General features: G+C 37.9%; 1 protein-coding gene across 3 annotated transcripts in view; it reads right to left on the reverse strand.

The window, feature by feature from the left end:
* Positions 1 to 108: 108 nt before the first annotated feature.
* pds5a (PDS5 cohesin associated factor A) overlaps positions 109 to 13,152 on the reverse strand; it is a 29,015-nt gene continuing 15,971 nt past the window's right edge. For 2 of the 3 annotated variants that reach the window (XM_082164357.1, XM_082164358.1), the window contains exons 15-34: positions 9,580 to 9,628; positions 9,296 to 9,435; positions 8,997 to 9,112; positions 8,204 to 8,309; positions 7,157 to 7,317; positions 6,874 to 6,997; positions 6,548 to 6,706; positions 6,391 to 6,459; positions 6,167 to 6,303; positions 5,942 to 6,065; positions 5,262 to 5,466; positions 5,030 to 5,144; positions 4,687 to 4,819; positions 4,484 to 4,603; positions 4,333 to 4,401; positions 3,236 to 3,387; positions 3,011 to 3,095; positions 2,588 to 2,925; positions 1,157 to 1,391; positions 109 to 525 (exon numbers count right to left, since the gene is read on the reverse strand). In XM_082164357.1, coding sequence (XP_082020483.1) covers positions 484 to 525; positions 1,157 to 1,391; positions 2,588 to 2,925; positions 3,011 to 3,095; positions 3,236 to 3,387; positions 4,333 to 4,401; positions 4,484 to 4,603; positions 4,687 to 4,819; positions 5,030 to 5,144; positions 5,262 to 5,466; positions 5,942 to 6,065; positions 6,167 to 6,303; positions 6,391 to 6,459; positions 6,548 to 6,706; positions 6,874 to 6,997; positions 7,157 to 7,317; positions 8,204 to 8,309; positions 8,997 to 9,112; positions 9,296 to 9,435; positions 9,580 to 9,628 — 2,679 coding nt within the window. In that variant the 3' untranslated portion in view covers positions 109 to 483. The remainder of the gene's footprint in view (positions 526 to 1,156; positions 1,392 to 2,587; positions 2,926 to 3,010; positions 3,096 to 3,235; positions 3,388 to 4,332; positions 4,402 to 4,483; positions 4,604 to 4,686; positions 4,820 to 5,029; positions 5,145 to 5,261; positions 5,467 to 5,941; positions 6,066 to 6,166; positions 6,304 to 6,390; positions 6,460 to 6,547; positions 6,707 to 6,873; positions 6,998 to 7,156; positions 7,318 to 8,203; positions 8,310 to 8,996; positions 9,113 to 9,295; positions 9,436 to 9,579; positions 9,629 to 13,152) is intronic. The other variant, XM_082164359.1, reaches the window with a different exon arrangement.

Here is a 13,152-nt window from a genome sequence, read left to right on the forward strand (position 1 = left end):
AGCAGCATTACTAATCATACAGTCTTGCCGTCCTTGCACTGTAAATGTAGAGGAGGAACTAAATGAATGGAGGAAGTGAGCCTCAATGAATCCTTGCAATCAAAGAAATCTGATGACAATATTTGGATTTAATAGAGGGTTAAAAGAGGAGAGGGAGATAAAACAGTAAAAAAAATCTTTCCATGTATTTAATAAGCAACCTTAGAGCAGATTAAAACAGATTTTTTTTTCTTTCAAATGTTTGTTTTTAAAAATGGCTCCGGACAGAGGAAGAGCGCAACAAGAACAATTTCAACAGAAAACAAAAAAGAAAAGAAAACTAATGAAGAGAAACAGATCTGTGTTTCTACATACAAGTTTGAACATCTGAATCTAAAGAATTCATTCCTCATTCATCTGAGGTGTGGGGTAAAGACAGTTCAGGTTTGTGAAGAGCATTTCATGTTTATGTAGATGTGTCTCTTCATTCGGTCATTCAAACATTTACTGCTTGACCGTCCTCGTCTTCACTAACCGACGCTTTACCTGAAACAAAAACAAAACATAAATCAACAATTTGCATTATGGCAGAGTATGACATAGAAAGTAAGACAACTACTGATATCTAGGCCAGGTGAGATTCCATGTGGGCCTGCCGAAACCTTAGAAAGAATTGTCAATATTTACTTATCCCCTATGTCATTGCAAACCAGTGTACCGTTCTTATTTTACAATTTTCCGTGAAACATAGGAGACATTTAGAACAGATAGGGTCAGTAGGAATTTAAAAAAAATTAAGAAATTAATTGCTTCATCAGTAAGGATGCATTACATTGATCAAAAGTAGCTTAAAAAAATAAAATTAACATTCTATTAGAAGAATACTGAAATTTTTTTTATCACTGTTTCAACTAAAAAAATTAAGCATCACTACTGTTTTCAACATTGATAAGAAGAAATGTTGCTTGAGCACATTCTTCAAACTTTATCGTAGTATTCCTATTCAATGAAAAACGACAACATTGGATACAGTTTGGAACAACATTAGGGTAAAGTAAATGACAATTTATATGTTAGGGAACTATTCCTTCAAGCCTACAAGAAACATGAACTGCTTGAGTGCTCAAGGTTACAGCATGACATCAGTGCTAAATGAAGCTCTCCCTCAGACACTCACTGACAGCTCCCCCTGCTCTGCTGCACAGCTGGATTCTCTCAGTTTGGCGCCTGCTGCACCCCTGAGCTGTTTGAGAATGGCTTCTTCCTGCTGCTCCTGTAGCTGTGTGAGTGAGAGTACATACTCTGGGCTGGACTCAAATTCTCTCTCTGTCTCTCCTTCACTTCCATAAGTCTTCTGAGACAGGCGGATGTCTTGGTACACATGCTGTTCTCGCTGTGCTACCTTCCCTGATCTTAAACAAAAGAAACACCTGCCTCAACTCCACATAAAATAATTCAATAACAGCTAAAGGTGAAAAAGTTATGGCTTGTTCACACCAAGTCCGATACCAGAATGTGAAGTTTTCAAATGATCTTAAGCAAAAACGACAGAAAAAAAATGTACTTGTAAAAATGAAAGTGAAATGCACTCTAGCTATTCATATTCAAGGAAAAAGTGGTTTAACAAACAGGGGTGATTTGATCATGTATAGGGCCAGCCACAAGCAAAAGTTCTTCCCCTGCCCAGTGCCCATGCAAATTTACATGCATTAAACATGCTAAAACAAAAAAAACCAAAAAGTGTCACTCCTGAAATGGCCCAATGGAGGAAAAATATGATACAGATATATAAAATATATATATATTTTAAGTCTTGTGCACAAGGCTGCATTTATTTGATAAAAATACAGTAAAAAGTGAAATAGTAAAATAACAGTCATATTCTATTTTATTTTAAAATGTAATTAATTCATGTGATTGGAAAGCTGATTTTTAAGCAGCTATTATAAATGTTGAAAATGGTTGATTTTTTTTTTTGTGTGTGGAAACCTTAATACATTGTTTAAACAAAGTTAAAACAGAACAGCATTTATTTGAAATAGGATTTTTAGAACTTTACTGTTACTTTAGATCCATCTAATGCTTACTTGCTGAATAAAAGTATAAAAAATTGCTAATAACAGTACTGGTAAGTTTTTTTAATTATACTTATGCTAATAAAACACAATTACAAACCACAACTTATAAATAACAATGCGGTGCTAGAAATGTATACTGCACATTTAAAGTTACAAGATACTTTTATTATTTTCATTGAATGATCGCATGAGTAAGCAAATTCATTAGATGCCATCCTCCTGCTAGAAAAAGTCCCTGACATACAAAGGTTAACTTCCCCATTTTATAGCACATCACTATTCTCTAGCTCAGCCACCAGAGTTATTATATAATTGCTTGCACTCTCGGTACCAAAGACACGTCCCAAAAATTAAATATTACGGCTTTTGAGTTCTTTTCAGCATACAGGAAAACAAAATAATAAATAAAATTGAATCTTCAGAAATGGTGTGAAACCATTCATAGATCATCAAATGTAGGCTTAGTGGTAAGGTGGAAATTCTAGATTAATTTCCAGTAAAACTACAAGTGATTTATATCATTCGGTTACCTTTGCAGGTCAATCTGTCTCTGCGGCCCCGCTCTTTTGGGCTCTGCTTCTTTCTGCTGTTTTGGTGTCTTGACACTGATTGAATCAGCTGAGGCTGTGGTGGCGGGATCCTGAGCAGGTGCTGCTCTCTTCCGGCCCCGCCCAGACCCTCCCCCTGTCGTAGCTCCAGCCTCTTTTTCTGGTGTGGCAACACCCGCAGGGTTTTTAGGGGGTCGGCCACGTCGTGGTTTATTGGCAGGGGGCACTGACACTGCAGAGGGGTTTGAAGACACGCTGTTCTCTGTGCCGTCACTTGCAGGTGCAGCACGTTTCTTCCCACTGGGCTGAGCAGCCTCTTCCTAAAAGAGAGCAAAAAAACTGAATAAGGCACAACAGAAGTGTGAAAGTCCAGCATTTTCAGTGTTTACATGGGATATTTCTGACCTTCTTTACACCTCCTGCTTTTGTAATCACTGGATTCTCTTCATTCTCCCTCGCCCCCGTCTCTGACGCCTCAGAACTCACATCCCTTTATGATAGAGAAAGAGAAAGTTGTAAATTCTTGATAAGGATGACATACTTCCTGCTGTAAAGATTAATCAACGATGGATAAATTCCACATCATAGTGAACGAAAAGTAAAAATGAATCAATTCTGATAAGTACGAACCTGCTCTTATTTGTTGCAGGCGAGCTGGGTTGGGAGTTAGTGCTTGCGTTGCTCCCTGTATCGGAGGTTGTGGTTTTAATGAACGGTCGCCGAGCGGTTACCGTTAAAGGCTTGTTCACTGCCCCCAACACACCTGTCTGCTTTGGTGGTTGCTGAAAAATATGAATGTGTTAAGTAACAAATAAGCTATGTAATGCAGCCAAGGAATTCAATTGGTAGTTTCAATACAACTTTCCAAAAAGAACACTGTCACTGATCTATCCCTGTTATCCCAAAATAACTCCCAACAAACTAGGAGTTCCTAAACTTTTTGTCCGTTGAGCCTAAAATACATTTACTTGGAGATTATAAGTAATGTTCTAATGTAGTGAAAAATATATGTATGCACTAATGTTTTATAAATAATTAACACCACCAGTCGGTATGATTTTTTAATATTTGTGAAGTCTCTTATGCTCACCAAGGCAGCATTTACTTGATTAATACAGAAAGAACTGTAATATTGTGAAATATTACAATTTAAAATGATTTTCTATATTAATATATTTTTACATTTAAATGTATTTGTTCAAAATACACTAAAACCAATATTGTGTAATATGTTTACAGTTTAAATGAACTGTTTTCTATTTTAATATATTTTGTAATTTATTCCAGAGATGACAAAGCTGAATTTTCAGCATCATTACTCCAGTCTTCAGTGTCACATGATCCTTCAGAAATCATTCTAATAAGCGGATTTGGTTCTCAAGAAACATTTCTTTTTATTATCAATGTTGGGAACAGAAGAACTGCTTTATGGAAACTAATTCTCTTCTCAAAACAGCATTTATTGGAAATAGAAAACTTTTGTAACAATGCAAGATTTTACTGTCACTATAATCAATTTAATGTGTCCTTGCTAAATATATTAATTTCTTTAAAAAACAAAACAAAAAAACAACAACAACAAGAAACTTGCCAACCAAAAACATTTTAACGGTAATGTATATATTTTCAAAACCTAAGCAATCATGCCTTTGCCATATACTGAATGTTTACACAAATGTGTCATCCAGGTATCATTCACATATAGTTACAGAGGTGACAAAACCTACCTGGATTTTCCCTGTCTGCAGAACTAATTTTGCCTCTGGTGAGAGATATTCCTTATCATTGACAAAATCCTGTACATAGGAACAGATGGAATGAGTTTCGTAGTAAGGTCACATGTAAAGTGAAATTATGGATAGTCAGAGTGGTTGTTACCTTATCAGGTGGGGTAAAGAACTTGCTAGGCAGCACAGGATCTTTTGGGGAGTCCAGATGACATGAAGTGCTCTTGTTTGCGATCACAAATAATGCCACATCACACACAATGTAAAGTTTCTGTAAACGCATGAAAATAGAGTAAAACACACTGGGATTCAGAAATACAAAAACACTATGCATGATTTGTTAATGATACGGACCTCGTTTGCCTTTGGGTCGTCTGGGGCCTGTGCATCTTTTGTTTGTTTGATGTTCTCTACCATCTTCCTCAGAAATGAGTGGCTGTTATTCTCATTCTTTGTCATCAACACCTCCAGCATGAACCACAAGCACCTGATAAAATACATTTTCATCTGAATTAGTTTAAAAATCCTGTGAGAACTTTAGTGTCTGCATCCACTCACTCAACTACTATCTACTTCTCACAGAAATAAAAAGAGAAGGTTTAGTATTACAATTTGAGAGTTTTAGTCAGATCATGTAGCTATCTGTGTGTAGAAGGGGGAAACTGCAGAAGTGTGTGAAAGTGTTTAACACTCATACTCTTTAACGTCTCTGATCTGCTCCAAATCCTGTGGCTTGGTAAGGTCTGGATCATGAGCTAGAAGATGGATCATGTATGGCACCACATATTCTGGCAGGAGAGATAGCAGCTTTTCTGAAAAACAAAAATGAGAGAACAGGCAGGATATTTAGGTCTTTGTCATTCATACAATCCTGCAGAAAATACAGTTATTGCCTCAGTGTTATACCAAAAAACAGAAATGTTATCTACCATGGGCCATGGGATTCTGTTTGATGTACTCTCTGCGGACACTGATGTTCTTGAGTAGGCACTGTCGGGCATGAGCACGTCGCTCTTTCACTGGGTCTTTAGCGCACAAAGCAAACACAGCCATGTACTCCAGTGGCAACAACAACTTCACCAGAGCAACATGTAACTTCTGAGCAAAGATCTGCCGCACCTGATAGCACTCATCCTATGAAGAGAGGGGAAAGGGAAGGAAATTCTGAAAAACTTCAAAGTTGTGGTAGTATGGCTAATATATGCTTTTGTAGCATGTCCTAATATGTCCACTTATGTTAGTCAATGTTTCATGTACCAACAGTTGTAATTTACACTCTCACAGACAACTGTTTTTGCTGCTGTACTTTTAAGACCTTTAAAGTCATAAAATTACTTTACAATTATGCATTTGCAAGACTCTTTCATCGAATGTGTCACTGTATTCGAGGTAACACTTAAATGAAATTACTGGACTGCACATAATAATGTTAAATTCACTTGTAGCATTTAAACTGATTTATAGATAGTTTATTTATTTAGACAGTATAGAATTTTAAGCCATTATAACAAAATCATTGTAATTTTAATAACTTTAATATAAGCACATCACTAAAAAGGATTTTTTGATGTATTCCATACGTGTCCAAGTAGTTTTGTGCTAAACTCACATTAATGACGAGTCCACAGAGCTGGAACTGTTCTGGAGTGATGATGTCATGGTAACAAGGCTCTTGTGCCAGTTTCATGATGGCGCTCCCCGCTGCAAGCCTCAGTCGAGACATGTCAGACTTGCTGTGTCCACAAACACACAGGTTAGAGGCCTATTACAAGATTAGGGCAGCTTTCATAATTACAGAAAATTACTTGGGGGAGTCTTGACACCCAGTTCGTACCTGATTTTCTTCTGCTCTGTGAGGTCTCCCTCACTGACCAGCATGGCTGAGAGGAGTCTGAGAGTAGAGTTAGCAGATTTAGACTGATTATTCCTCATTCCCAGCAACCAGCGGACCAACAGCTTAATGGCTTGCACCTGGAAACACAGACAGACATGCACATGTATACACACACAAATCAACAAGATATGCTGTTTTCAACCTGATTACACAAAGACATTTACCTTAGCCAGCACTTCAGGGGAAACCTCATCATCAGCTGTCCAGAGCCGCCCATTTTTGTTTCCCACAGACTGACAGGGAAAGAGGGTTAGTTTACCATGCAAGGCAATAAAAGGATTCCTACATGCCTAAAGCAGAATAATACATCAATATGCTCACTCTGTCATTCATCAGAAGGTCCTTCACGATAAAATTGGCTACGATTGACTTCATGGGTGACGCAAATTGATCCGGGGCCAGCATGGAGATGTGTCCAAGAGACACGAGTGGAGTGATCAGCTGTTCAGGCACATCTGCATTCAGACTGCGAGACAATGGCTGAAGAGACAGAAACAAAAAGGCATATCTGAAAAACTTGCATGCAGTAAAAACTCAATTTCTTTCATTATCGTAACGTTCACAGGATTTGACAGACAAAAAAAAGTAATGTGTTATATATTTGGTGGCATTTTAAGCAAAGACTGCATTTATGCACATAGATTTACCTCAAATATTTGTGCTAACTGGACCTCTTTGTTGTGAAAGATGGCATGGATGCAGTTGACCGCCTGTTTGGCCTGGTGGGGGGTGCCTCGTTTTGCCTTCTGATGTAGTATGGGAATTAGAGTCCTGTACACAGATTTAGAGAACATTTAACAACACATTTTTAATTTGGTATTAACAAAATTGTTGAGACTGAAGAGTTTGTATCAGTAAGTATATAATGAGTTTAAGATGTTGTTACTGGCTCCAAACAGTTGTGTGTATGCATTTGGGAGGTGTTCATACGAGCGGATTTGTGGCAGTTCTGTCTCAATCTTTTGTCCTGTGTTTCTGAAGATCTGTATTGCTGCTTCCGCCACTTTATCGTCCTCCATCTTCAGACACTGCAGCAAAGACTCGTAAGTCTCAGCTGAGTGGAAAGCAGTGGGGTGAGTAAATGACAAAACCTGAGGTAGGGAAAACAGAACAGCAGACTTAGAACTTTTTTTGGTCCGGACAAAAAACAAGAAAGAAAATACATTTAGTCCTGGTTCGTTTAGCGTTCACACTGTCATTTTTAACACTGAACCTAAAGAAGAAGAAGAATTTTATGACGTATATTTTGCGAGGAAACTTGTCGTACATCCAAATGTGCCAAATGTGCTCGCTGTAAGTGCGTACAAATAATGAAGCTGACAACACGTGAAGAGCTTATAAAAGTTGTAATGGTGTCAAAACAGCGGCAGGAATTCCTCCGTCAAACACGCAAATGACGATCTGCTGCGAGAAGATGCGGTTCTGATGCCTGTACTGAACTGTGATGGGCAACATCGCGACTATGACGAGAAAAAACAGCTAGGCTTGAGCATTCTGTCCTTTTTAGGGTTGCATCTTGTGACATCATGTCCTGTTTTTGGTTCGTTTACATGTCTTTGGTCCATGTTGTGTTTATATTTCATTCGAACCGCGCCAGAGTTCGTTTGGAAGCAGACCAAGACGCATATTTTCAGCTGTCTCGGTCTGCGCACCAAGGTTCAGATGGCAGCTTTTACACTTATTCAAATGAACCGCACTAACAGAGCAATTGCACCAGGGTTCCTTTTAATCTAACCAAACATGCCAAGTGTGAACACACCCTAAAATATTTAAGAAAATTACTGAATGAGTCAAAGACACTTGGTATTAAATGGAACAATAGCCTACGCTTTTGTAGCAATTTACTTTTATTTATATTCATTTTAAATGTGATTGTTTGTCTATATAGTACTTAAAACTTATTTCAAAAGAGCTAGAAATCCTGTTTTCTCTTATATTGAAAACTTTAAACTAGTACATTGTAATTACGAACAATACCTTGAGCAGCTCAAGTCCAGCGCGGATGGCAGTATCAGGAGTAACTCCCTCATCTTCATCATCAGCAGTGCCCTCAATTGACTTATTTAACAGCTTAACCAGGGCACTGTATAAACACATACAAACAAATTATTGATCCAAAAAGTCTACACAATACCTGCAGTTACACTTCATCCCCACAAGATGTCTCACTGTTAAAAAGCTATTCAGACGGTTACACAACCGTTAAGGGGGGGAAACAAGCACATGGCCCATATTGCGCTTATCTCTCTCCCACTCAGTCAGTTTCTCTTTCTCTTATTCATGTTCTCCTTTACATATGCAGGTGCACTGACAGTCCATATCAGATACAGTTTATGAAAAGAGAATTCATTCTCTGTGACTATGCTTCACCCTGCACAGCATTTACGATTTTTAAGACTAACTAGCTGCACAGTTATTTTGCAAGTGCTCAAATTAGAGTTTATTTAGGCATTGTAGTCCATGTACATTATTTTTACAATAGTTGTTATAGTAAATATAATAAAATATAAATAAATATAAATATAAATATAAAATATTATTCAAGTTAGATTTCTTTGTCCAAAACAATTTATGCTGAAGATCATTGACCCATCTCTCGTAAATATTTTTTTTTTTAGTGTTCAGACTAAAAACTAAACGGCTACAGAACAAAACAGATTCAGCCAGATACCTGGGGTGCCAGTGTCAACAAAGCCTGTTAATCTGAAAACCCGGATGATGGTCATTAACAACTTCTCCCCCCAAAAAAAACATTCTCCTCATTCCCTACCTGATGGCTTCAGAGTCAATGTGAACTGGTGCGATTCTCTCCAGCAGGAATTTCACCATCTCCAGGAATGGGTTTGTGGGTTGCTTGGGGAATGTCAGCTTCCGTGTGATTTCCCTCTGAAAGGAAACTTCACTCTCAGATAACTTGTATCTTTATAATATTAAATACAACTACATAGCTTGTTAAAGTGTCGGTTGAAACATGTCTTTATCATCTACATTTTATACAGCAAGCTTATAATCAGTTATAATGTGAGCTTGAAAAGTGCAGTGGTAAATGTGTTATTGCCTTAAACTCACCACACACTGTTCAGCCTGTTTACATGAGCAGGTGGGGCTGATGAGCTGCTCAAGCTGAAGACGTAGTTTCTCATCTTCACCCAGAGCCTGATTAAACTTCTTCATAAAGTCCTGAGCTTTGCCTGGGTCTGGGAGATTCTCTGAGAATATATGAGAGAGAGAGAGAGAGAGAGAGAGAGAGAGAGAGAGAGAGAGAGAGAGAGAGAGAGACAAAAGCACACATTGTAAAACCTGTTGGTTTCAATAACTATTAATTTATAAATGTATATATAGTGTGTACTTACTAGCGATGTTCATAAGTTTTCCAAACATGGCTGTGGTGTTTGCTTCAGACTGCAGGATGAGAAAAACAAGTCATTCCTTCACAGCAGCAAAATTCATGTGCATTGTACACAGTCACAAAATAAGAACAAATTTGACATGGCATGGCTGACGCAAAAACAGCTCGATTTATATTTGATACAATACCTTGAAAAATATCAATATTCAATACCATATTTGATACCACTGGGAAAACAGCCACAATATTAACAGCATAACATTTTAACAGTAAGTTTACTTTTGATCATAGTTCAATTCAAGTTCTTTCAACAACAATTTCTCAGGCCCGATACCTCTGAGTGAGATTTTAATAATAATAATAATAATAATAATAATATATTACAATAGTAATTCAACAACACTGTAAAATGAATATTTTATAATAAGTATATTCTTGTACTTTAACAGTAGTAAAATTATAATATTTATCACTCAATTTCTTCACTTGCAAGAGTTAAACCCTCAAGCTTTTATTTCAGCAGAAAACTGCAGGGAGACCTCTAAGTGTTTGTGACAACAGGTTTACAAATTGCTTTTTATTACAAATCTGTTTGAAAGTGTGAAATGCTGTAAAAATCTGTCACAGAAAACAGATCACAAGCTGATCGTGTGAGCAAAGTGTATGCTTCACTTTGAAACACGCAGCGCAAGAGACTATATACTACTTATTTAAAGGGGTCCGATTATGCTTTCACTTTTTCAACTTTAGTTAGTTTGTAATGTTTCTGTTTGAGCATAAAAAGATCTGCAAGGTTACAAAGCTCAAAGTCCACTCCAAAGGGAGATATTTTATTTAACAGAATCCACTTTTCAAGAACTACAATGAACAGCTTGTTTGGACAACAACACACTTTTTCCGGATCTTATGAAGTCATGTACCTCATTTAAATAATTCCCGGCCACTGAATATGCTAAAAAGTTGGTGAGACCTGGTTAAGCTGCGGTAGAGAAGATGAAGAGTGTTGTCGCTGTTTTTTTCACCATGGAAAAAGGTTGTCCAAAGGCTGACAAACTTAAAGAGGGTATTTATTTATTTTTAACACTGTTCCTGAACATTATAACCTCAATGTTTGTCTGTGCGCTGCACATTTTACAGAGAAGAGCAGACTTAGCAGATTATTTGCCTTCTTGGTAAATATGATCAAATATGGCTGTAAAAAATAAATCTGCATTGTTTATCCTTTTGATGTATATATATTTTTTTAAATGCAAAAATCGAACCTTTTATTGAAGTAAAAGAATCGAAAGTAAAAAAAATGAAATTAAAAAAATGAAATGAATGTTTTTCTCCAAAACACATTGGGAATGGGAACAATTATTTGCCCCCTTTTATCAAATACTTTTTGCAACCTCCTTTTTCCAAGATAACAGCTCAAGAGATCAAAGACTATTCCTCCATACAGAATCTCTCCAGATCCTTCAGATTCCCAGATCCATGTTGGCGCTGCTTCTCTTCAGTTCAACCCACTCATTTTCTATAGGGTTCAGGTCAGGGACTGGGATGGCCATTGCAGATTTTTTTTCTGGCACTTTGGAGAGGTGTTCTCTTCACGGATGAATCCTGGTTTTCACTGTACAGGGCAGATGGCAGACAGTGTGTATGGCGTTGTGTGGGTGAGCGGTTTGCTGATGTCACCGTTGAGGATAGAGTGGCCCATGGTGGTGGTGGGGTTATGGTATGGGCAGTAGGGCTGGGACAATATATCGATGCATCGTGAATCGAGAAATGATTCTGGATTAGGGCTGGGACAACGCGTCGAGGTCATCGATGACGTCGACGCAAAAAATACGTCGACGCAAAATATGCGCATCGATTCGTCGACCTGTTTAAATTTCTCTAAAAAACGTTTGCAAAACGTTTACCTTATGTGCGCTGAATATACGCGATGGCCGGATCAACATTCTGTCCAACGTTATATAACCAATCCAGGGGTTTTTCTGCATTGATCTTTTTTTTGGCGGCTGTCAAAGCCTTATTTGATCGGTGAGTGATGTAGAATAGAATGACTGCTGGGGCGCGTACGAGAGAGAGCCCCGGCCGCGCGCGCGCACTCTTCAAACAACACGAGCGCTGCTTGCTCTCTCTCTCCCTCGTGCATATTAATCAAAATCATTAAACACGATAGAAAAAGGGCGAAACACCAAAGTTTCACGCGCGCTCGCGCACTCACAGTCTTCAAACTACACGAGCGCTGTCTTGCTCTCTCTCTCTCCCTCGTGCATATTAACCAAAATCATTAGACACGATAGAAAAAGGGCGGAACACCAAAGTTTCACGTGGAGCATTCGGAGATTTTTTTTTTCTCCATGACAGGCTGCTGGCTCCCACTGTTAATTTTTATTTATTTTTTGTTGGAAAAGCACTCTCTGTATTAGCTTAAAGCCCTCAAGTTTACATTGGTTACTGTATTCTTTCAGTTGCTCTAAACAAGTATTTTGGGTGACCTTTTTTATTTTTTTATTGAATGCTAGTCATCAAGATGTTGTTATTTTCATCTGAAAGAACTTTTTTTCAGTAAGCTAGGCCCTATGTGTTCAGTAAGCTTGTTTCAGTAAGCTATGTGTTTTCAAGGCTTCAAGGTTTTATTGAATGCTATCTCTGACTAAGAATGCATTACTTTGCACTTGTATAGTCTTTTATTTTGAAATTTTAAGAGCAATAAACATATATTGCAATGTTAAGGAATTCATGTTTTTTCATTCAGATATGTAAATCAACATGTATAAATTGTTAGTAGTCAATTAATGGGGAGATAATCGAATCGGCCCGAAAAAATAATCGTTAGATTAATCGATGCATCGAAAAAATTATCGCTAGATTAATCGTTTAAAAAATAATCGTTTATCCCAGCCCTATTCTGGATCGATTCCAATTTTTCTCTCTCGAATCGATTCTGAGTTTAGTTTTAACAGCAGATGGCACTGCATCCTTTAGAAACAGCTGTAATCTGCTGGCTTCCAATGCCTTACAAACCACTTGAACCTTCTATAAAACAATCATTCATATAGTACGAAAAGGTTGAAGTGAATTTCAAGGGTGTTTGCAGTGGGCTGTTTACATTATTCTCGCGTCATAAAAGCATTCTGAGGTGCGAGTACATTCTCAGAATCAGCCGAACGCACGGGCGCTCTTCTTCGTGAGCATTTCAGCATGCGATTAAAATCTAGCCTAGAGCACCATCTGCTGTTAAAAACTAAGCTCAGAATCGATTTGCGATGCATTCGGAAAAAATTGGAATCGATCCATGAATCGTGATGCATCGATATATTGTCCCAACTCTAATGGGCAGGCGTATGTTATGGACAACGAACACAGGTGCATTTTATTGATGGAATTGTGAATGCAAAGAGATACCGTGACGAGATCCTGAGGCCCATTTTTGAGCCATGCATCCACGACCATCACCTCATGTTGCAAGGATCTGTACACAATTCCTGGAAGCTGAAAACATCCCATTTCTTGCATGGCCAGCACACTCACCGAACATGTCACCCATTGAGCATGTTTGGAATGCTCTGGATCGGTGTATACGACA

The sequence above is a fragment of the Leuciscus leuciscus genome (assembly GCF_965113295.1).
Source record: "Leuciscus leuciscus genome assembly, chromosome: 3".
NCBI classification, from domain to species: domain Eukaryota; kingdom Metazoa; phylum Chordata; class Actinopteri; order Cypriniformes; family Leuciscidae; genus Leuciscus; species Leuciscus leuciscus.